Source organism: Dufourea novaeangliae, unplaced genomic scaffold (assembly GCF_001272555.1).
Source record: "Dufourea novaeangliae isolate 0120121106 unplaced genomic scaffold, ASM127255v1 scaffold89, whole genome shotgun sequence".
In the NCBI taxonomy this organism is placed as follows: Eukaryota; Metazoa; Arthropoda; class Insecta; order Hymenoptera; family Halictidae; genus Dufourea; species Dufourea novaeangliae.
In genome coordinates this window covers 1518170-1539893 of record NW_015373988.1, presented here as the reverse complement: position 1 = coordinate 1539893, position 21724 = coordinate 1518170, and the positions used below count along the sequence as shown (strand labels likewise).

Sequence of the window (21724 nt, the reverse complement as noted above, 5' to 3'; positions counted from 1 at the left end):
GTTCGTACTGGAAATTCTCTCGGTTGACCACGCATCGGAACAAATAACATTACCGACAACTGTATACTATTCCAAACCGGAGAAAGTGCCAATTTGTAAATACAATATCGTCTCGCCGCTATAGCAACAGAATTATGGTATTTATATCGCGTAATGAGCATTCCGTTGTCATGCACTTTATTATTCAGTTCGTAGTAGGACCCCGCAATCAAGCTGATCTAAAGACAATGTTTGATCCCAGATAGCACATGACGCCCAATGACGCCTTGAAGGCGGTTTAATGGCGCCTAATCAAACATGAATCGATCCAGATTCTGTGGGACGTTTTAATCAATTTTAATTTTTTATTTTACTTATCAAAAATTATAATTAAAACGTATAAACGAAAGATTGCTTATTTTTCGAAAAAGATTACGGATATTGCAATGTTATTACACATTTATACATTTTTATTCCTATTTAATATTGTGCAAAATTATACAACTATAACATATATAACAATTCAACATTTACATCTTTTTAATTCTAATATTTAGGGTCTTCTAATTCAATCATAAAAAATTAGATTGAAAACTTAAAAAATTGTTTTCACATAATATGAATTTTATTGCAACATTTTCTGCAATTTAGAAAATGGCTCAAAATTCTTGATTAATTAAAATAATAACGAATTCTTTATTATATTTCATGTTGATATTTGACATCAATAGTATGAACAACGTAGAGTCTTCGAACCAATGCAAAGGATACAAATTCTTATTCTTTCCTTTGCAAACTGTCGTGTACACTTATTTAATACAGGAAAGGGAAGTGCAAGAAGTCGTCAGCCATTAAAGAAAAGTCTTCCCCTCCCCAAAAAAGAAAGAGAATAAAAATGAGAGAAAGTATAGTACACTCAGATCAGTACAAAGAAGATGACGGAGAAGTAATTTCAAGATGATATATTCAATGTGATCGTTAAAAATGATCATAATCCATAAGTACAAGGTCTATGTCGGTATAATATTTTTAATAATAAAACGAAATCGAAGCTATACATGTCGATTGTATTAAAAGTAAAAAGGATCTATTGCTATTAAGCAGATACTTTACGCAAGATGTAAACAAAATAGTAAAACCCGAAACTGCACGATCTCTTCTGAAAAATCAAGCGGAAATCCGAAACAATTTTCTTGTTGCCGAAGTTACTAGGCATATCGAAATAAGGAAATGTCGAGTAACAAGAAAAAGCACAAATTATTTAAACGGCAACATGAAATATCACAAATCGAGGAATGCCTCCGGCATTGTAAATTAAAACTAGAATTATTATGAATTAGTCGGATTGTTTGCAAAGTTTGCGTCATTATTATGAATAAGGTATCTCTTCAGAAGGAAACTATATGGAATAATTTCAGAACCACCATTATCTTATCAGAAATTATTGTTTTAATGTCAATGCGAAATCTGTGCATTCTGAAAATAACTTGAGAACAGTAATTAGAATTTATGTCCATTCTGGGCTGTCTTTTTCTTTAGAGAGAATCGCCAGTTTTATAGCTAAACTATGAATTTGTTGGCATCTTGTTTAAGCTACTTTTAGCGATATTTAGTGCACCCTTTCCGATGGGTAGTCAATGCGAGAACGCACCCCGTGGCAAGACTTTTAATAATCTCGAGAAGTTCTTTCTTTCGTAATCGTAGATCAACGGAAGTTCAGATACTTGCTATGTAAAAATGACGAAATGAAATGTGAAGAGAAAAAAGAAACATTGACGTCCACGTGCTTTAGTGAATTGTCTAACGCCGATCGAAATCAATTTGTATTGCATCGTTCGATTTTTATTCGTGACCGATGGTGAACCGATCGGAGCAATTAACACATTCAGGAGGATATGAATAAATTATAATTAATGATGGAGCACTGCCATTATAATTGAAGATGTTAAACTGGTCGGATGTAGGTGGGTCACATTTTGCATGAATTATTAAATGGCCTTGTTGATAGCCTGACCCACCACTAATTATCCTGCCATAATTAATCCTTAATTACAGACCACTAGTCTCAGAGAAGAATTTGAATTTTTCTTTAACTAGCACAATCTAGCGGAGAATATTGTCAGCTCGAGGGTTTGAATTTTTTTTCCTAAAACGATAACGAAAGATGTCAGTCAGTTGGTTATGAAAAGTGTTACAAAATAGTCGACATCGAATTATTCGTCTTTGAGACGAGTCATCTGTAATTAAGGGTTAATTACATATTAGAATATGTAGCTTGTTTCATAGGTGTGCCGTACTATTTTACATTTTCTATTTACAAACACGCACCTATGTTTGTTTTTTTTTTGTTTCAAAGACAATTACCAATCCTTGTAAAATATTTATAAATAAAGGACGTTTCGGTAGAACCGAGACCTGAGAGTTGAACTGCAGATTTTTTGCATTTATACGACACGAAAATATAAAAAAATAACGTAGACTCGTTTTTTTTTTAAATGGACTAAGTCCATTAATTGACAAAATACATCACTTGATTTTTGTAAAATTGTTTATAAAAGTGGATACTTGCACAACCATCTGCAGTCCGCTTATAAGATACCTGGTAATAGGGTCCTCAGAAATTCGCTGTCGACCTGAATGTATTAAAATGTTTCGTTCACCGTCGAAAAAACATATGAAAAAACGTAGATAGTTTTCGTGTGGTTCTTGGATTTTTGGCGAAGATCGAAAAAGACGTAAAATCATAGAAAGGTTTGCTCGATGATTGTTTTGTTTTCAAATGATTTTTCCTTCGCCCGATCGAGCTTCAGTTGATTTCATTCGCTTTTATTTACGTTATTCTTTAATGTAAATCATCAGGTTCATTCTCGAAAAATGAGAAACGAAACAATACTCCGATCGTACTAACATAACTCGGTGAACCGTTTGCCATAAGTTTTGTATACATGTATTTGTATTGATATTACCAAGCATTAATAATAGGCAGTTTTTATTTGAGATCTGTAATATTTTAGAGTTCTAACGTAAGGTGATGTGACTATAAAATGTGACCTTTGTCACATTGGAACGGAACGTCGAGAATTTCATTACAAAAGTATTCTTCGATTATTAAAGAGGTAAGAGATTAACAATTCAGATATGTTTGTTCGATATATTCATATTTTAACAAGTATCGGTATTTTAGTAATCTCATTTTCCTTTTTTTTTTTCTTACTATCAAACACATAAACACGGATAGTATCACGACTCAGTATATACATTGTAAGAAGTTTATTCGTAGTGGATTGTAATCGAAGTTTGAGATCCAGACATTTTCTCGCTTTTCACTAATAACTATATACACATAATGATTCTATATAGTGAAAATAACAAGTGTTGACTAATTAATATGAATATTAAATTCGCGTAAATTTCGCCTCGAACTTCAATTGCGATTCGTGAGAATTTCTTCATTCCACTTTTGAGAGAGTTACAATCTCGTCAGGATTTCGTAATAATATTACAAAGCATCCCAACGTGGTGCAAAAGAAAATGAAAAAGAAAGAAACGGAAATGTTTGTGACAGAATCTTCGTGTGAATAAAAACGACGAATAAAAGATAGAGAATTTTTGTCTACACCGTTTTTCACTTCCGTTGAACAACGATAATTCGATTACACGGAGTTCGAATAATAAATGAAAACGAACTATCTTTTATTCGATTCTTTTTGTTTACATAGAATTTTTCAATGGATTCTGACACTTTTTCTTCAATTATTATATTAAGATGTTTTATTGTATACTTATATACCTAGAGGCGGATCGTTTTATTAATATTTTACTAACAGTATATTATTAATGAACAAAGAGAAACGGTTATAATAATCGAGAAACGTTATGTTTCTTCAGAACAATTGTTAATTAACTAACTAATGAAATTGTAACGTTAGTTGTTCGATTATATTCGATTTTATTAAAACAATCGACATAATAAGACGGAACACATAACAGTTACTTTGTCACTTGCGCAGTGTTAAGTATTATAGTTATTGCATATGAAATGGCGTGTTTCCTTTTCTTTTTAATAATACTTGATATTCTGTTGAACTTTAAATAATTTTATTTGTTAAAGTAAGGAGCAGCTACGTTTGCCAACGAAATTCATGTATATGCACAGCATTATGTATTATCAGATCGCGTATTTTTCAATAAAAATCATATTTTTCGTCGGCAGTTACATATACAGAGACAAATGCTAACCAGCAATTCCTTTCATAAAAGGTTTTATTTTCACCACATTTTAGAACTTTCCTTTACAAAAGTGTAGTGTAAACGCACCTAATATCGCCTACCCGAAATTCAAATCGTTCTCAATTATAGGAAATTAATAATTTTGTGAATTATAAACAATGAAATTGTTTGTGTTTCGTGTACGGCAGATTAGAATTGTTAAACCTACAGATATTCAATCATGATTGGCAAAAGACATGGCAACCAGAAATCAAGATCGTGAAAAAGTGCACATGATCTATCGCCTACCTGAGAACATATTAATTAATTCATTATGGTTCAAAACTATTCTTACTATAAAATTAAAGAAATACAATTTGTAAATATTTATGTCATTACATATTATTTTTTCTAGCAAATACTACACTGAAAGGTAGGCGATATCGAATGCATATGCCGACTCAGACGCAGAAAAAACTGTTTCCGTTAACAAAAATATGGAAACCGATTAAATTGCTGAAGCATGTCATTAATTAGATACTGTCACTGAATATTCACGCATTCGTAGAATTTTGAAACTTGTCTTCTCTCAGGTCACGATTCAGGAAATTTTTACACTTTCAAGATTCACTGAAATACTTCTCCTTTGCTACACTGTTACTCACATAGCATTGCAACCATAGTATGTCTACACATGCTTGACCGCTAGTTTAGTTAATTACCAACAGATTTTAGCACTTTTTTGTAAAATATTACGAGTGGTGATAATAGGTGCAGTTACCCTATACCAATCAGATGAACAGTCATTTCATGCGCAAAACCCTGATAAATTAATGGAAAACTATACTTTTAATCTGTTCCGTTTATTGTAATCTCGATTCAGCGTTGTAATTAAGGCAAGGAACACGTAACAGTACCTCTCAGTCGTATGGTCAGTGAACCGCGAATCGCCGATCGCGTTCATGAGTTCGAGAAACACGATCGCAAAGTTTGATTTTCGTTTCTCGTTCGTTTCAAATGCCATAGGCATGCATTCGAAAGTACCTTTTTGATACAGAGATATTTAATATATTATGTTTTATTGTACTCTATGTTCTATTATGTTATTATCAGGCGTACCAATGAGTAATCCACTGTTTCTACCAAATGGAATTCTGATTACCAAAGAAATTCATAACAATTGTCAAGCACAATGGCAACCATATGCATTTACTAGGACTACTTACAAGCAATTCACAACTTCCTGAAGAATTTTGTGCTTGTATCACAATACTCGTACCCTGGCAACCATTTATCTACGCCATTTTGCCTAATAGCATATCAAACAAGTATTCTACATTTATTCTGTATCATAATCTTATCGAAACCACGATAGACTACTTTGGTACACCTAATATGTATTAAGTTAAGTCACAAGTAACTTCTGCTTTCCTAGTTTTTTTTTCAAATTAATGTCCGATTTATCACATTTTACACTAGTACAAATCAATGGAAACATTTCTCATTATCTCTAAACTGAATTATTGATGTTCAGTTGAACTTGAGTTATTTAAGTCATGTTTTCGTATCTATGATGGAAGTTATTTCTAACTCGACAAAATATTTATACTCCCAAGGAAACGATGAATTACTAATTTGTACGTCTAATGTTTTTTTTTATTTTAATATGTTTTTATTTTTAATACTCTCCTAAGATAACATTATTTCGAATATCGTACACTGTTAATTCTAAGTCCGTAAATGGTTCTCGTTTGAGAATCCCGTGTACCTCTTAAATGCGATCGCCATGTAAAGAGTAATATGCAAATGTTTTATTTACGTTACACGATTTATTGCGAAATTTCATTACGGTCCCTGTCTGTGTCGAACTTAGCCTCGAATAATCGCTTTTAATCGCCGCAGGAACTAAAGCTCATGGATTCGAAACTCCGTTAATGAGATCGCTACAGAGATGTACAGGTTATTAGACTCAAGTTACAAGAATACATAAGAAATAAGTTCATTTTCCGTACATGACGTTTTATTTACAGTATTTTTACATGAATTTCAGTAACTAATGCGTATTTGCCATACTATTAATCAGCAAAATATATTTCTTTTTTTGTTTGCATCGAAGCTTAAATGTTATCGAAGTACAATGAAGATTGTACAAAACTGTAGTCAATTCACTGAAACAACAGAAAAATACTTAAGATAACAGTTGACGGTTATTTGTGAAAAAGACAGTTGTTTTATAAGTTAAGAAAAAGAAGGAGTAAAATATATCTTCCAAGTTTCCTTGTTCTTCCGCGTTTTTAATCTGTAATTTTCTTCTTTCGGAAGATTTCCTTTCCGAACGTTTTTCCTTCTGCATTCTTGATCTGTAACTCAAAAACGTCTCCAAATTATAAATGTATATATGACAATAATTTCTTGTTACTGAAATTTTTATATATCTCCGTGAAAAGACTACATCGAATCTAATAATTTGCATACCTCTGTAGTCTGTGAAACTGTGCGAAAATCATTTCGAAAGTCCTTCGAAGTAAACTTCAAATTTTTTCAGTTTTTCTCGAACAAACGTAATGTTTAATATTCAAGATCATCCGACGATCAAGGTACAATCGACGAAATATTCGACCATACGAAAATATTCTAAATGGTCCAGTTAAATGGAACACTTTTCAGAACGTGCTGTTTTTAACAAACTTTAAGTAAATATTGAAAACTACGAATTCACGAAATTTAAAGAAACAAAAGAACATAATTTCAGAATATCCCAGACCCCAGAATCCAGAATCACTGTGGATGATCGATATCCAAACTGATCCATGAGTTTTGGTCCAAAAATCGAATGGATGCGTGGATGTGTCATCGTTCGAAGAATTATACAGAATTGTAAATCTCCGCGAAACTCATAGCCATTGTATACTCTGTCTATATGTATGTGTACGCGAGATGGAAAACGCATAGATCTGCGGGAAACGAGAATACCTGCGAAGCCGACCAATAAGATGAACGACGTTTTAGGGGGAAAGGGAAATCGCGAAACGATAAAGGAAACGAAAGATGTTCAAGTTTCTAGTTAGAAATTCAAAATTTACCGACGTGTCTAGGAAGAATGGATCTGGTCTTTTGTAAACGACGAACCCGTGAATATTGTATATTTTGAGAAATTACTATGCTAGAGGTGTCTGAACGCGTAGATAGAGGACAATATTAATGATCGTGTCATACTCTACTCTAATTGAAAGTAATGAAATATACAAATACATACACAAAGAACAAAACACAACACACACATACACCATTTAATGTGAATTAGTGCATATTTTTAATAAATGGATGATGAAATTAAGATTATTTTTTCTCTTACTCGCCGTACGTATGTATATATGTATATGTTTATACATTGTATTACGAGAACTATTGTAACGTGATGTTTCCATTTTCTTCTTCGAGACGAATCCGTTGTTTTTAATACTAAAAGTGCGAATGAACAGTTACTCCGTATGTGGTAATTGTCATGGAATATCGCAGTGTGAAAATAAACACGGTTTTCAGTTAAGAAACACGTATTCGACAGTGTTATCACGCTTAGTATTTTATAAGACGAAAAGAAATAAATCTTTATGGAAGAAAGGCTGATTGTCAGGATTAACAGTCATTAGGTCTTAATCTGTATTCTTTCAGCCTTAAGTCGCGAGCTTGATGACGAGAAAACTCCTACTCGACGATCAAAAAATCAATTCTTTTCACGATCTTTTCATCCGGATGAAGGAACCCATAGAGATCAATCGTGATTTTCAATGTATATTGGATATCTAAAAAATTATCAGAATATCCTATCATTAATTTTAATTAATCGTTACCGGCGTTTATTCTGTATCTCCTAAGCTTTCATTTAAGAACTTATACAACAAAAGGCTCCACCGGAAATGGTAAAAAATAAACACATGTAACAAAATTGCAAAACGGTAACAATCTCCTTGACAGTGTAATATAATTACATTTTACGTTTACAAGATATACGAGACGGTTTCGTACCTCGGTTTGACCACTAAATGGAATTCACATGTTTGTGGAATACATAACACTTTTACTAAAATCTAAAAGATGTTTATTACTCATCACGTGTTCATTTCGCCAATTTTTGGCGGGCACATATGTAGTTCGTCTGTTCTTCGCTAGATGACGTCACTAGAGCGCCCTCGATATGACGTAATACCTAACCTTTATGCAACAACAATATTTCGTTTGCTCCTCGTTAATAAGTTGTGATTGAGATATCTGACTACTGATTATTATAAAACAAATCAGGAGCTATTTTTTGATGCCATAATATTTGTATAAAAAGGCCATTTACTACCTAAATTGTAAACAAGTTTTTGCTTCTTCTTTTGCGAATATCTCAGTAACTATAAACGGTGCTGTGAGAGTAATTTCAGATTCGGGAGGAGCAAATTGGGAGCAATTTTTTGAGATATAAATCGTTAAGATACGTTAACATTCGGCGCCAACTATTTTCCGATAAATGATTTCTGCCACTAATTTGCACTACAATAGTTGATTTTCAAGTTTTCTGCATTTTTGAGATCATTCTTTAAACTCGTTAATAAAATAGTTTAGAGGTCTGGCTATCCTAATTGCCATTTGGGATACGAGAAATGTTGTAAAATTTATTTTGTACAATTAAATTATTAATACAAATCGACTGCACGAAGAAAATGAAAATATCCGGCATCATACCTCAGAGATTAAATCGACGTGCAAACGGGTATGTTAACATATGAAACGTGCTATTTTTTGTAAAGTACGTCGAAATATTTTTTACCTTTGAAAATGGTTTAAAGGGTTAAGATTGGTTTACATTCACAGTAAACATTATTTTCATGGAAATGTAACTTAAGGTTTTCCATGCGAGGTGTGAGGTGTGACAGAAAGAAAATGGTAGGACGAGTGACAAGCATGGTACTGTCAAGTGAAAGATTGTTGTATTGCTTTATCAGTTGAGCACTGCGAAACAATCACTTCAATAGTTTCTTTAAAATACATTCTCGATATACTAAATATCGTAACGTTTAAACTTGTTACAAACTAACCATGTTAAACGACGTACCAAAAAGAATACTGAAAAGCTCGGAATCAACGGAGGTACGATTACAATAACAATTTTATAATTTTACGAATCAATAAATTTTACTATAAAAACACTGAAACAAAAGACATTCTTCTCTGTTTATGTGGAATTACTTAAATGTTGTATACTACTACATGTCAGTGATCGAACATGTGACTACCGCTTAATCTCCGTATACAAAGTGTCGCTAAAATGATTGTACAATTCAACGATATATAAATAACGTATACGCGATAAACTTTTGTCGCCGACAAAATATTTTAAACTACGTTTCTGACCTATTTTTATGTACAGTCAATTCTTATTAGGTTGTGTCATTACTTCGGTAACACCTTATATTATCCTGCATTCCAAGATTTATCGTTTCTATTTTCCACCCTATGTTTCTTCTGTTATTATTTTAATTTATGCTTAAATCTTTTACGTATTTGTTTATGCTATGTCATTTCACCATTGCTTTTAAACATACGTATCGTTCTGTTTATTAACATTTCTTATACATATAGCGGAAGAAAAAAAAAAGAAATAAAATTGTTACTTAAAATCCTAGAAGCCATCTGTTACAGATTTCTTGTATTAAAAGGCATGTATTAAACAACGAGCGGGAAATTCAAAAGAGTGTTGTAAAATATTTTCAGGCTGATGTTCGTGAAGATGAGGAACAAGCGAAAAAATTTCAAGATATAATTGATTTGCTTTTGGCGGCAGGATATTTCCGAGCTAGAATAAAAGGTTTATCAAATTTCGATAAGGTACATAAAGAAAAAACTGAAAAAAATCGTATAATATATTTTAAAATGTTGCATTGAAGTAAAAAAATACAGAACTAAATTAATTTTTAGGTAATTGGTGGGATGACTTGGTGTATAGAATCCTGTAATTTTGATATAGATATTGATTTACTATTTCGTGAAAATTTAACTATAGGTCAAAAAATGTAAGTATGGGTCTGAAATTATTTAAAAGTATTTAATACTTGATTCGAAATAATGTTCTGTACATATTTTTAGTTCCTTAACTGAAAAAATTGTAGCTATGCTACCCAAGATGAATTGTCCATATAGAATAGAACCACATCAAATTCAAGGTTTAGATTGCATTCATATCTTTCCTGTCATTCAGGTATTTATTGTATCTTGAGATATGATTTTATGTTTTACAATCATTCTAATGATGATCCAAATTTTAGTGGTTAGTCAAACGTTCCATGGAAACCAGAGATCAAATGGCTGATTTTGTTCGATCATTTGCGCTTAATCAGTTTCATAAAAAACATTCGTTTATTGAAGATGCTGGTACTACATCAGCTGTTAAAGAAAGTCTAACACGAAACATTCAGCTAGTTAAAGTAAGAAGACCTATATGTAAAGTAGGGTGCCCCACCAAAAGATACTTGAAAAATTATTTTAGACAACATTTTTCTTCTGAAAATGATAATATTTCAATTTTTGGCGAGGCATCTTGTAAATTGACAAAAGACGACTCTTTTGGATAAACTTGAAAACTGTAATAAGTAAAGTCACAATTATTTCTTAGAAATCGTATGAACCACGACGTCTTTTCAAACACAAAGACGGTTCTATCAGAGATGAATCTACCAGGTTCCTTGGCACAGTTCTAGAATATGAAGCGCCTTTATATTATTCTACAAAAACATCGCCAACGACTGCCGTATCAGACGATATCAAGGATACTGATAGGGAGAATGAATTAAAGGAAAAAGTAAGCAAGTCCTTTTATAAAAGATTTTTTATATATATTTACAATACATTAATTATAAAATATGTATAATACAATTTTCATGCGTGGTAAATACAGGATACCTCACATAAGGTGAGTTGTCTCAACATTGTTTTTCCAGCTTTTTTGTTCACATTGGAATGATCGAAACACAGACATTCATTAATGTTTTTCTGTATGAATGAGTAAATGCAAAACGGCAATGATATTATAATGTCCTTTGAATTATTTTTATAGGAAAACACAGAACAATTAGCTGGAAATCTAGCCGCTATTGAGGAAAGTTCGGTAAGCAATTATATTTACACATTCTCACGTTAATTAAATATGTATTAGTCATGTGTTTGTAGGCTCGTTTAAGTGTCACAGCGGTGGGCAACATCGTTGGAATTCAGGCTCAAGAAATTGCTAAAGTTGCTGAAAAATATGCAACGATGTCAACGTCCGGAACGGAGGTAAATTTCTCCTTCATAAATCAGCTATCAGGTGAAATTTATAATTTCGTACTCATTTGTGATATTGTTCATATTATTATCTATTTATTTTATTTTTATATCATTTTTTTCATTATAGATCATGTTGACTTTTAGATGACCTTATAAGTCTCATCAAAATAATCTACACGCGTTAAGCTTCTATGTGATGTACTTCCGAACTTTAAACGTTCAGTAGTTATTTTTTTCGACACAATGTACTTTGCAAAATACACGTATTTGTATATTAAAATCAAACACCTCGTACATAATAATGGTAATTATATCACTGTTTAAAAGTTTCTTTTCGTTCTTTTAAAAATACGTACATAACTATGCACTGACTTAATATATTGACAATCGTTACACAAGTTGTAGTTATTTCTGAATATAGAATCTATAGAGACAATGGATTTATAAACGATTTGAATGTTAGATTTCGTTGATGCTATCAGACTTATTTTCATCAGTCCAATTATTTAACTTTCTTCGTTTATAGAATTACAAATTGCAACTGTAATTTTTATGATACTTATAATCACAGGACCATAGTGCTACGAGTTCTTCAGCAGCGTTCATCGCATTACAGAAACAAAAAGCAGTACTTCAAAATCGAGTACGAAAATTGACCAAAGATAGAGATAGTTTATCTACTAAAGTAACGGAATTAATTGATAAGTCAAACGAGTCTCGTTCGAAGCGGCAGACTATCGAGCGTTCGTTAAAAAAGGCAGAAGAAATGGGAATTAATGAACATGATAGGTAATTCCTTTATTATAAATAGGAAGTTAATTCTTTCATAAACAAATGTGGTGATTACTTATGAAAATATTACATCAAAATTAACTTAAAAAAAACACTAACTTCAAAATTAGCTGTTTCAATAAGCAAAATGTTTTATCTTTCATGGATAATCGAATATGCTACAACAGTACCATACCTTAATTTCTGTATTTTCTTAAAAACATTTTTTTCCTCGAAATATTGCAGCATTTGTATTCTTGCTATACTTTTGATAGTATTTTTATGTTCGAAAGAAAAGACGTAATCAATGAAGAAGCATTGAGAATAATCACTCTGCAATCGTATACAGCAAGTTAATTTTGGTCCCACTATACTGAAATACACGAAAATGAAATATTCAAGCGTGATTGTCTGGAAAACAAATTGATTATACGATCTTCAATAACTATCCTAACTGCTACAACAACTATATCTTTGTTCTTTTGTAAACTTTTTAGTGTGTATAAACGTTTGGAAGAACTACTCTTAGTACACGATGGTTTGAAGGAACAAGAACACAATTTTCGTGAGCAATGTAAATCAGATTTGAATCTTTTACGTGGTAAATTGCAAGAAATTGAAAGCGGTACGTCTGAAGAGGAGGAAGATCGTTTGAAAGAGTATGAGGAACAAAAGGAAGCAGTTACAAAAGTAAGATTACAGTTGGCCAAAAAGAACAGAGCGATCGCGTCTTTGACTAGACAGTTGGATGATGTTCCTGGTCGCTCTGAACTTACACAATATCAAAGACGGTTTATGGAACTTTACAATCAAGGTTTGCCAATCTATTCTTACTCATCAATATTTCTTAATCCATTGTGTTAATCAGATGTTATTTTTATCGTCAAAATTACAGTTTCAGCCAAACACAAAGAAACGAAACAGTATTACACATTGTATAATACGCTTGACGATACAAAACTTTATTTAAGTAAAGAATTATCATTATTAAATTCCATCCAGGATAATTATAATGAGTGAGTAGTTCGCAAATGCTGCATTTACATTTCTTCTTCGTTTAAAAGCTATATTTCATATCTCTTTTGTTTACGTTCATCAGAGCAATGGCATCAGCGAGTGGTAAGGAACAATTTCTGAAGCAATTTGAAGCGATAGTTGCAGGTGTAAAACGCAACAAAGCTAAGGTAATAAATTTTACTTGGTAAAGAAAAAAAAGCAAGAATGATTATTAAAAGTGAAATACGTTTTAATAAAACTGAACTACTTAATTAAATTTTATAATAAACGCTATCGGAAGTGAAAGCTACATGAAATTCAATGCATTCTGATGTGTTAATTAATTCTCAGAATTACGACGAAGCAGCTAAGTTATTTTTATGTAGTTTGATCCGTGGATCATATTTTCCAGGTGGAAAAAAGATGTGCTGATGAGAAAAACAGAAGGGATGCTCTTAGCCGTCAACTTGCCACTTTGATAGAACAACAACGCAAATACGTTGCTGCGGTCAGGCAACTTACTATTGAATGTCGTAAAAATGAGGCTTTGCTTGCACAGCTGCGTGGTCCGTAAATAATAGTCTTCGTTCTACTACCTCCAAACGTATCAAATACTCCTATTTTTACTGCAATATCTTATTCCATTAAAACACTTTGATATATATAAAAATTTAACCGACAAATGTTAAAAAGTGTTGTTATTGTCGAATATTACGTTATATATGTTGTATAATATTCATATATTATAGATGGTGTCTCCTTTAAACAATTATAAATTGTTTTCTATAAAACTATTAATATATAAGTGTATGGCATAACCATACACATATGTCTTTGAAACTATTCACATATCAAAAACCGTTTCAGACAGAAATTGAATGGTGTTTGGGGATTTAATCTAAACTCAATAGTCTTTTTGTGGGTGAGGAATAACAAAAGCATTTACTTTAGAAGACATTTTAATTTTAATGTGACAAAAACCAATACTCCAGTATTTCTTTACAATGAATGGTAAAGAAAGAATGAAATGAACTGCATTGACTAATACATTAAAAAATATATGGTTTGTAAAAGAAAACCATGTTATAATTGATATTTCGACCACACCTCTATCTAGAAAGAACTATTGATATCAGATTGTATCTTCAATAAAGCTGTTCAACTTGTGTCTAAAACACTTTTGCATTGTAATACTAATAGTTTCAAAGGTATGTATGACAACTGATTTATATTTTACATCCAGCAATACATGCCAAATATTCCTACTTTTCAGATTCGTACGCGCGAGGATAATTTGGAGTTACAGAATTAAAGAATAAAATTTAAAAATAATATTGCTCCTTTTTCCACCGTTAAAATATAAATTTTATAGAAAAACTTTGCTGAAAATCGATAATTTGTGGTTTCCCATCCCTCACATTTTCTTGCATTTATGAATGTCCCGCATACACATACAGTTTTGATGTTTAAAACAGATGAAAGAAATTACTCGAGTTCGAAGTCCAAAGGATGCCAAAAAATTGTTACACGTAACAATTGCAACCGTACGATTTAAAATAGTCAACACCGAAGTCACATGACGGTTTTGTTCGGTGTAGAGTATAGATAGATGATATGTGCAATATACATATATATATATATACATGTTATACATATATACGTATGTATGTATGTATATACCCATATGTACAGCATCTCGGGATTGCAATTTTAGCCCGATAATAGATTACTACTTACCACTTACCGTTTGTCTGTTTTCCATTTCACGTTCAGTAAGTCAGTGTTTTTCCTCGTCGCTCCGTCAGAGCCCTCTTCGTTCGTTACTTTATATGAGCTATCGCCATTGTTCTTTTCGCAGTGTTTAATGTGTTCATGTGTTTTATCCGTCTTCCCGAGGATCTATCGTAGCCATTATCGGTGGTACGATGATCAGTGATCTGTTTTGCTAACGTTCTTTAGAATGTAGCGGGCATCCAACGTTACGTTCTCTAAAGATACGTAATATGACAATCGCATCGAGTGGAAGAACCATCCAATCGAGCTTGTTCCTTTCAAACTAGGGGAACATGTGCTATCTATACAGTGGATTTTAATGTGATATTCATATGAGAGAAATATTGAGTGTAAGATGGCAAAAGACGAAGGAGACGACCTCTTGCCGGACAAGGACGCGGCGAAAGGATTTTACGCGAAATACGAACCCAAAGAAATCCTTGGAAGGTTCGTCACGTGATATTTGAAAAAAGAAAATAACAACATAGCGTACTATTTTTATTTGTTCAGCCAGCACGCGTAGCATGATAGATATGTTTGTATTTATATTATTAGACCCTGATGCATTGCGATTACAATGAACGAACTGAGAAATTCAGCGCCTCAAATTGAACAAACTAACCTGTACAATTACATAATTCTACGAAGTTAAATACATAAGATTCAACGATGACAAGTTTTTTAGAGATGAATAAAACAATGGAGATTGTTGGAAGTAATAATTTTACTCATAAGCAGAGTACAACACTAACCAGACATGCGAGAAGTTCGCTCGTATTATGAATTATTAATACTCTCAGCATTATCAGAAATTAACATAAATAAACACGAAATAAGGCTATAGTACGCATATATTTTGTTGGTTTTTAAGAATTTTCTTATAAAAGATTTCATACACGCAACAAATCACATTGAAATATTTACTTACTATGTCTATAATCAATGTCATGTCTAATAAAGTGTATATTCTAATAGAAATCTATATTATTTTATGTATATACTGATCTTCTGTTGCGATCATAATGCTAAAAAAATAAGAATTAGCTTTTTGTTGAAGAATTTTCAGTTTTATGATGATTTAAACTTAAATTACTGTTTACAGAGGAATATCTTCCACTGTTAGAAGATGTATAGAAAAAGAAACAGGTGTAGAATATGCAGCTAAAATAATAGATATTAGTATTGAAAGTAATGAGGATGGAAATACAATGAAAGATGCTACATTACAGGAAGTGCATATTCTTCGTAGAGTAGCTGGTCATCCTTATATAAGTAAGTTCCTACTTATAAGAAACAAAAACTGAATATATAATGCATTATTATGAGAAGAAATGTATATATATGTAAATACAGATATATAAGTTTCAATTGGTAGTATCTCTTCTTATATGGTTTCAGTTGAATTGCATGATGTGTTTGAATCAAACACATTCATTTTTTTAATTTTTGAAATTTGTAAAAATGGGGAATTGTTTGACTACCTCACCTCTGTTGTTACACTCTCTGAAAAAAAGACACGTTATATTATGAGACAAGTGTTTGAAGGAGTGCAACATATACATAATCAAGGAATAGTACACAGAGATTTGAAGCCAGAGAATATATTACTAGATGATAATCTAAATGTAAAAATAACTGACTTTGGGTTTGCTAGATTATTGACAGGAGGAGATAAATTATACGGTTTGTAATTATTTTACAAATTATAATTACATAATGTATTTGTGTGGTAATTAAAAATGACTATTTTTTGTCATTACCATTATTTCGCAGATCTTTGTGGTACTCCTGGATATTTGGCACCAGAGGTATTAAAATGCAATATGTTTGAAAATGCAGATGGCTATGGATATGAAGTAGATGTGTAAGTTGATGTATTTTAGTATATGTATGTTATTTTTAAATTTGCATAATATTTTGTACATTAATTCAAATTTTATAATATTATACAAATAATATTTTAACTAATATATAATATTTCAATTAATTATCTGGTCAAACAATTACTATTTGTTTCTTCTTAGATGGGCTTGTGGAGTAATTATGTTTACTTTGTTAGTTGGTTGCCCACCTTTCTGGCATAGAAAACAAATGGTTATGCTTAGAAATATTATGGAAGGGAAATACTCATTTACATCCCCAGAATGGGCAGATATAACAGGTAATTTGTGTTTAATAAACTAAATAAAAAAATTTGAAAAGGAGATAAATATAGAGAGCATGCAATAGATATTTGTATAAATTTAATTAACAGATTGCATGTATAAGTATGCATCATTTTCAGAGAACTTCATCCTTAACTTTACACAACGTTTTTTAAGAGATAGATATTGTCGCGAAAAAGGGTACCAATTTATAAAAATAGAGTTGCATTATGATTTGTGTATTGATACACTATAGCAGTTTTTGTCTATTCAGAAATCAAATTTGTGTAAAATTTTCGAACTCGTACAAGACGGATACCTAAAATTTTAGGTGGAAGCTTTTGTACTTGATTATTAATGATATACAAGCATGAAGTAAAATCCATGGTAAAGTCAGAAAAGTATAATCATTTTAAATAATCAAAGGTGTATTACCTTGAACTGAGCTGCTTCATTTATGGAATGATATTTAAGGTAAGACTTGCTACTAACAATTCTTTGAACATGATGCACATTTCTGTTTCAAATAATTAAAATATACTTGTCCATGCGTTTTTACGTATTAATAACATTTCGTTTTCTGATACCATTTAAATTTGTTGTTAAATTCTTATAATTTCTAGATTTTAATCATATTTTCAGAAGCTCCTAAAGATCTGATAAGAAAGTTACTAGTGGTTGATCCTAAAAAGAGGTTTTCTATCAAGGACGCATTGGAACATTCTTTCTTTCATACAGTAGTAAGCATTTTAATACTGTATATTTATATTAGTAGGAAAGAAAAATAGAGATTGATTTAAATCTTCATCATTTTATGCAGTCTGGGTACAGCTATTAGTGCAATTATAATTGTACACATTTATTTCTTTGTTTCATACGTTTTCCATTACATATCTGCTTCAAAAACATATCAGACATTAGTTTACATATTTTTTTTTTCATGATGATTTTTTTTTATCATTGATTTGATAACGCATTTCTGTAATAAGACAAGATGTCACAATATAAATGTAAAATAGATTACTGAAATTGCAGCTATGGGATCAAGACATCGCACCTCTAAAACGTTCACTATCATCTAATTCTCGACGTCTGAGTAGGATATCTCAGTTAGCGTTGGTAAATTATTTTTGTTTTTATTTTGTTTGCCGTTAAATGTGGGTTCTCTGAACATACCTTGTATATGGTTTAAATAACAATTAACATATCAGGTTTAATTAATATTTCAAAAAGTCAGATAAAACTGAATATAATGTGGATCTTTATTTTGTTTTCGTTTTTGTTTTATAATTTGGACAAGTGCTATGTATTATCATTCTTTCTTCTCCAAAAGTGGAGACGGAGTACCTGAACCTATTAATATTGGTTACAATTATGTGTCACTGATATATTACAAACAGCAATTTAAAAAAACGTATTTATTTAACCATTTCTTCAGCATGGGTATATAAATGAGTATAAAGATTAATTAACAGTAATACAAAAACATTAACTATTATTTGCATGACAAATTAAAAACTTACAAGAGTACAGTATTTGAAGCCTTATACACACACACCAACTTTCCTCTCATTGTCTACTCTATTGTTTGTGTCAATGTTATAACAAGATTTATTGCAGTTTATAAATAAAGAACACTATATAGTTCTAGACTTGAATGCCTTGAAAGTATTTCATATACGGAAAATTGTTTCTTCAATATATTACATAGTCTTACTGTTGTAACTTTCTTTGGTAACAGTCCTTCGTTATTCTGTTGTACCATATGTTATATTTAATAATTACTAACATTTTTGTTACAGGAAATGATTTAAAAATAATATATAATTTTATGTCACATTTAGTATTTTCTTATTTCTTATCTTCTTTTAAATATTTGTACAGGAATTAAAGGCAAAGTCATTTAACGCAAGGAAAAGATTCCAATTGGCTATTATTTGTGTTCGTGCAGTTGTTCGTATCAAGCGACTTCACACAACACCCGAACCTCTTTCAACACAAGTGGCATGCACTGATCCTTACAGAATCAAAATTTTACGAAAGGTATGAGCTTGAAAATTTATTAAAAATACTAGGTATAAAATGGAATTTATAAATGTGTTTAAATATTAATCCAGATTTATAACATAGCAAATATTTCAACTTCGTAAAAATTTACATATTCAGTATATTTGACTAATGTGTTCCGTCACTTAATCTAATATTTTATAAATTCTTGTAGGTCATTGATGGTTGTGCATTCAGAGTTTATGGTCATTGGGTGAAGAAAGGTGAAGGACAAAATCGAGCTGCATTATTTGAAAACACACCAAAGACGGAATTGAAACATCTTTATGTTACTAATTTGAGCAGATAACCAATGCTCTAATGCATGCTTTTAAAGCATTATTTAGCGAAAATTGTTAATTCTAATGTTAGTCGACATTTACAGTATCTAAACGAAATATTCAGTAAGACAAAAAAATGAAAAAATAAATAAGTTATTTAAAAGGGTGGTATATTCATAATGCTTTCTCTTGGTTCTATCTATGAAAGAAATAATTCTTTAAATGTGTATGGTAACTATAAAGTGTTCGTAAACAATGTCCATCAAATTGCGATATCATAAGGAAAACTTTAAAATATATTTGTTGCCTTTAGATATTTCAAAATATGAAATATTAATTGGATGGTTCTGTTTCCAAATTCTTATGCAGAAATATTTGAATATTTGTTTTCGCAAGAGCCCTACAGATGGCAAAACGGTTTCTACCTAAATACAGTGCTGCTCAATATGTTTAATTTATATAGCCTTTAAAAAAGTGTTATAAAATATGACAGTTTCATTAGCGATATGCTACAAGCAATTAGTACCACACCTTTAGAGTGTGTTTTGTGCGTAGGCCAAGTATTATTTTGAAATCTGTTTGTGAAATTACTTTTTGAATGTTTTATTTTAAATTAATGATAATTTCTCCTTTACAGTATTTTTTGTTTTTTCTTTTTCATAGCACAATATAATGTAAAAGAATTTATTGTCAGTGTTACGGATAAGTTTCAGAACTAAGTTCTGCATGTGCTAAAGAAGGAAATAAGACTCTTAAAATTATTGTATTTCGAAGATAAATGAAGGTGCTTATAGGTACATTCATAAAAATCATTATTTTATTCCATGACCATACTTCTTATGTTTGTACAACACTATAAAATATGTTCAGTGATTATGTGTGTAAAAATACATAATAATTTAATACAAATCAGCAACACATAAGAAGTAAAATTTATAATAATACTTTTACTGTAGTATATTCTTGACATTATACTATGTACAAGATTAGCAACAATTATGAGTAAAAATTAAACATAGCAATAATTGTAGTAACAATTTGTAAAAAGCTGTAAATCTTAATATAAAAATGGTCTATCTTGTATAAAAATGATTGAGAATATATTATTTACAGTAAAAGGTATAGAAATGTTTATAAACAAATTTTACATGTAAATTATGTGCGATTCCAATTTGATTCAAATTTGTAATCAAAAAATCGTATTCCATAGTAATATTATTTACTAAGATCTGTATGTAGAATATAGTACATCATATTTTGTGCAAATTCTAGTCATGTTTTGTACTGCTGAATTTGTTTTAGATTATAAATTATAAAGAAAAATTTGTATAACATGTAGTTAATTTTTCTTAAAAAAAAATATGAAACAAATTGTAATAATGTCAGTTTGGCATTAGCACGAGTGAAGTGCTGAAAAGTCACAAAGAATAGTTAAATAAAAATGAATCTGTAAAATCATGTTGATACTTTATGCCTATAGGATATTTTGTGTAAAATGTATATTTTGAAGTAAAATATTTTTTCAAATGCATAACTTATGTTTTCACTCCTTACATTTAAGAAATAATTTCTACTATTTATAGAATAGTTTAATTTTATAATCAGTTACAAAAATAAATATTACATTTTGTTTATGGTGAATTTGAATTTATTTTCAGTGACTATATAAATGTATCTATGATGTACAGATTATGATAATATACTTTCTAAAAAGTGGAACATTAGTACTGTCATTAATCATTATAAAATGGTTGTAAATACTTAATTTTACGATTGTCTCTGTATTCTTAATTTTTTAGACACCATTCACGTTTGACAGTGTATACATTTTTAATTTACCTTAGTTGATGTTTCCGTTTTGTACAGAACTGGTACTACTTAAAACTATTACATTAGACAGAACACAATAATTGGAAAAAATGTTTATCTTACATAAGATATTTTTCTTTAATTGCAATAACATCAATGTCCGACTCGCACCGATTTATGCCTTTTTACAATTTTCGGTAAATATAAGCTATAAAACATATGCGACTTTTTTTTATATACATATATAAAAATGTCTAAATGTTGTATCAACGTTTTTATTGATTATATATATATATTTTCAAATATACCAATGTATGTTACACACTTGTCATCCTGTTAATAAGGATCGTAAGTTCACAGGAGCGCAGATTTCATTAAAATTTAAACACATTGAAAAGAAATTAATAAAAT

At 30.6% G+C, this 21724-nt stretch overlaps 2 protein-coding genes across 3 annotated transcripts; both read left to right on the top strand.

Annotated features, from left to right (window-relative positions):
- Nucleotides 1-9129: 9129 nt before the first annotated feature.
- LOC107187546 (coiled-coil domain-containing protein 93) lies at nucleotides 9130-14553 on the top strand. 2 transcript variants are annotated; one of them, XM_015575669.1, is made up of 14 exons: nucleotides 9130-9321; nucleotides 9946-10059; nucleotides 10150-10244; nucleotides 10318-10429; nucleotides 10497-10655; nucleotides 10844-11029; nucleotides 11285-11335; nucleotides 11398-11502; nucleotides 12065-12282; nucleotides 12762-13078; nucleotides 13160-13280; nucleotides 13364-13448; nucleotides 13673-13826; nucleotides 14534-14553. In XM_015575669.1, exons 1-14 carry the CDS (start codon nucleotides 9271-9273, stop codon nucleotides 14551-14553), a joined length of 1788 nt encoding a protein of 595 aa, XP_015431155.1. In that variant the 5' UTR covers nucleotides 9130-9270. The 2 variants fall into 2 exon arrangements, with proteins under 2 accessions (XP_015431155.1, XP_015431156.1); XM_015575670.1 differs by lacking the exons at nucleotides 9130-9321; nucleotides 14534-14553 and adding an exon at nucleotides 9568-9632 and having other exon boundaries at nucleotides 13673-13861.
- Nucleotides 14554-15086: 533 nt separating this feature from the next.
- On the top strand, nucleotides 15087-19551 carry LOC107187554 (phosphorylase b kinase gamma catalytic chain, skeletal muscle/heart isoform). The gene is made up of 9 exons (XM_015575679.1): nucleotides 15087-15480; nucleotides 16136-16305; nucleotides 16432-16716; nucleotides 16807-16897; nucleotides 17058-17194; nucleotides 17820-17917; nucleotides 18213-18296; nucleotides 19062-19220; nucleotides 19399-19551. Exons 1-9 carry the CDS (start codon nucleotides 15389-15391, stop codon nucleotides 19531-19533), a joined length of 1251 nt encoding a protein of 416 aa, XP_015431165.1. The 5' UTR covers nucleotides 15087-15388; the 3' UTR covers nucleotides 19534-19551.
- Nucleotides 19552-21724: the final 2173 nt, after the last annotated feature.

What these genes read in the sequence shown, in the direction of transcription:
- LOC107187546 (XM_015575669.1), top strand. Translation starts at nt 9,271, where the DNA reads ATGTTAAACGACGTACCAAAAAGAATACTGAAAAGCTCGGAATCAACG. An exon ending in AAAGCTCGGAATCAACGGAG is followed by an intron (nt 9,322 to 9,945) that starts GTACGATTACAA and finishes AAATATTTTCAG; the next exon opens with GCTGATGTTCGTGAAGATGA. An exon ending in AGAATGAATTAAAGGAAAAA is followed by an intron (nt 11,030 to 11,284) that starts GTAAGCAAGTCC and finishes TTATTTTTATAG; the next exon opens with GAAAACACAGAACAATTAGC.
- LOC107187554 (XM_015575679.1), top strand. Translation starts at nt 15,389, where the DNA reads ATGGCAAAAGACGAAGGAGACGACCTCTTGCCGGACAAGGACGCGGCG. An exon ending in CCCAAAGAAATCCTTGGAAG is followed by an intron (nt 15,481 to 16,135) that starts GTTCGTCACGTG and finishes TACTGTTTACAG; the next exon opens with AGGAATATCTTCCACTGTTA. An exon ending in GGATATCTCAGTTAGCGTTG is followed by an intron (nt 18,297 to 19,061) that starts GTAAATTATTTT and finishes ATATTTGTACAG; the next exon opens with GAATTAAAGGCAAAGTCATT.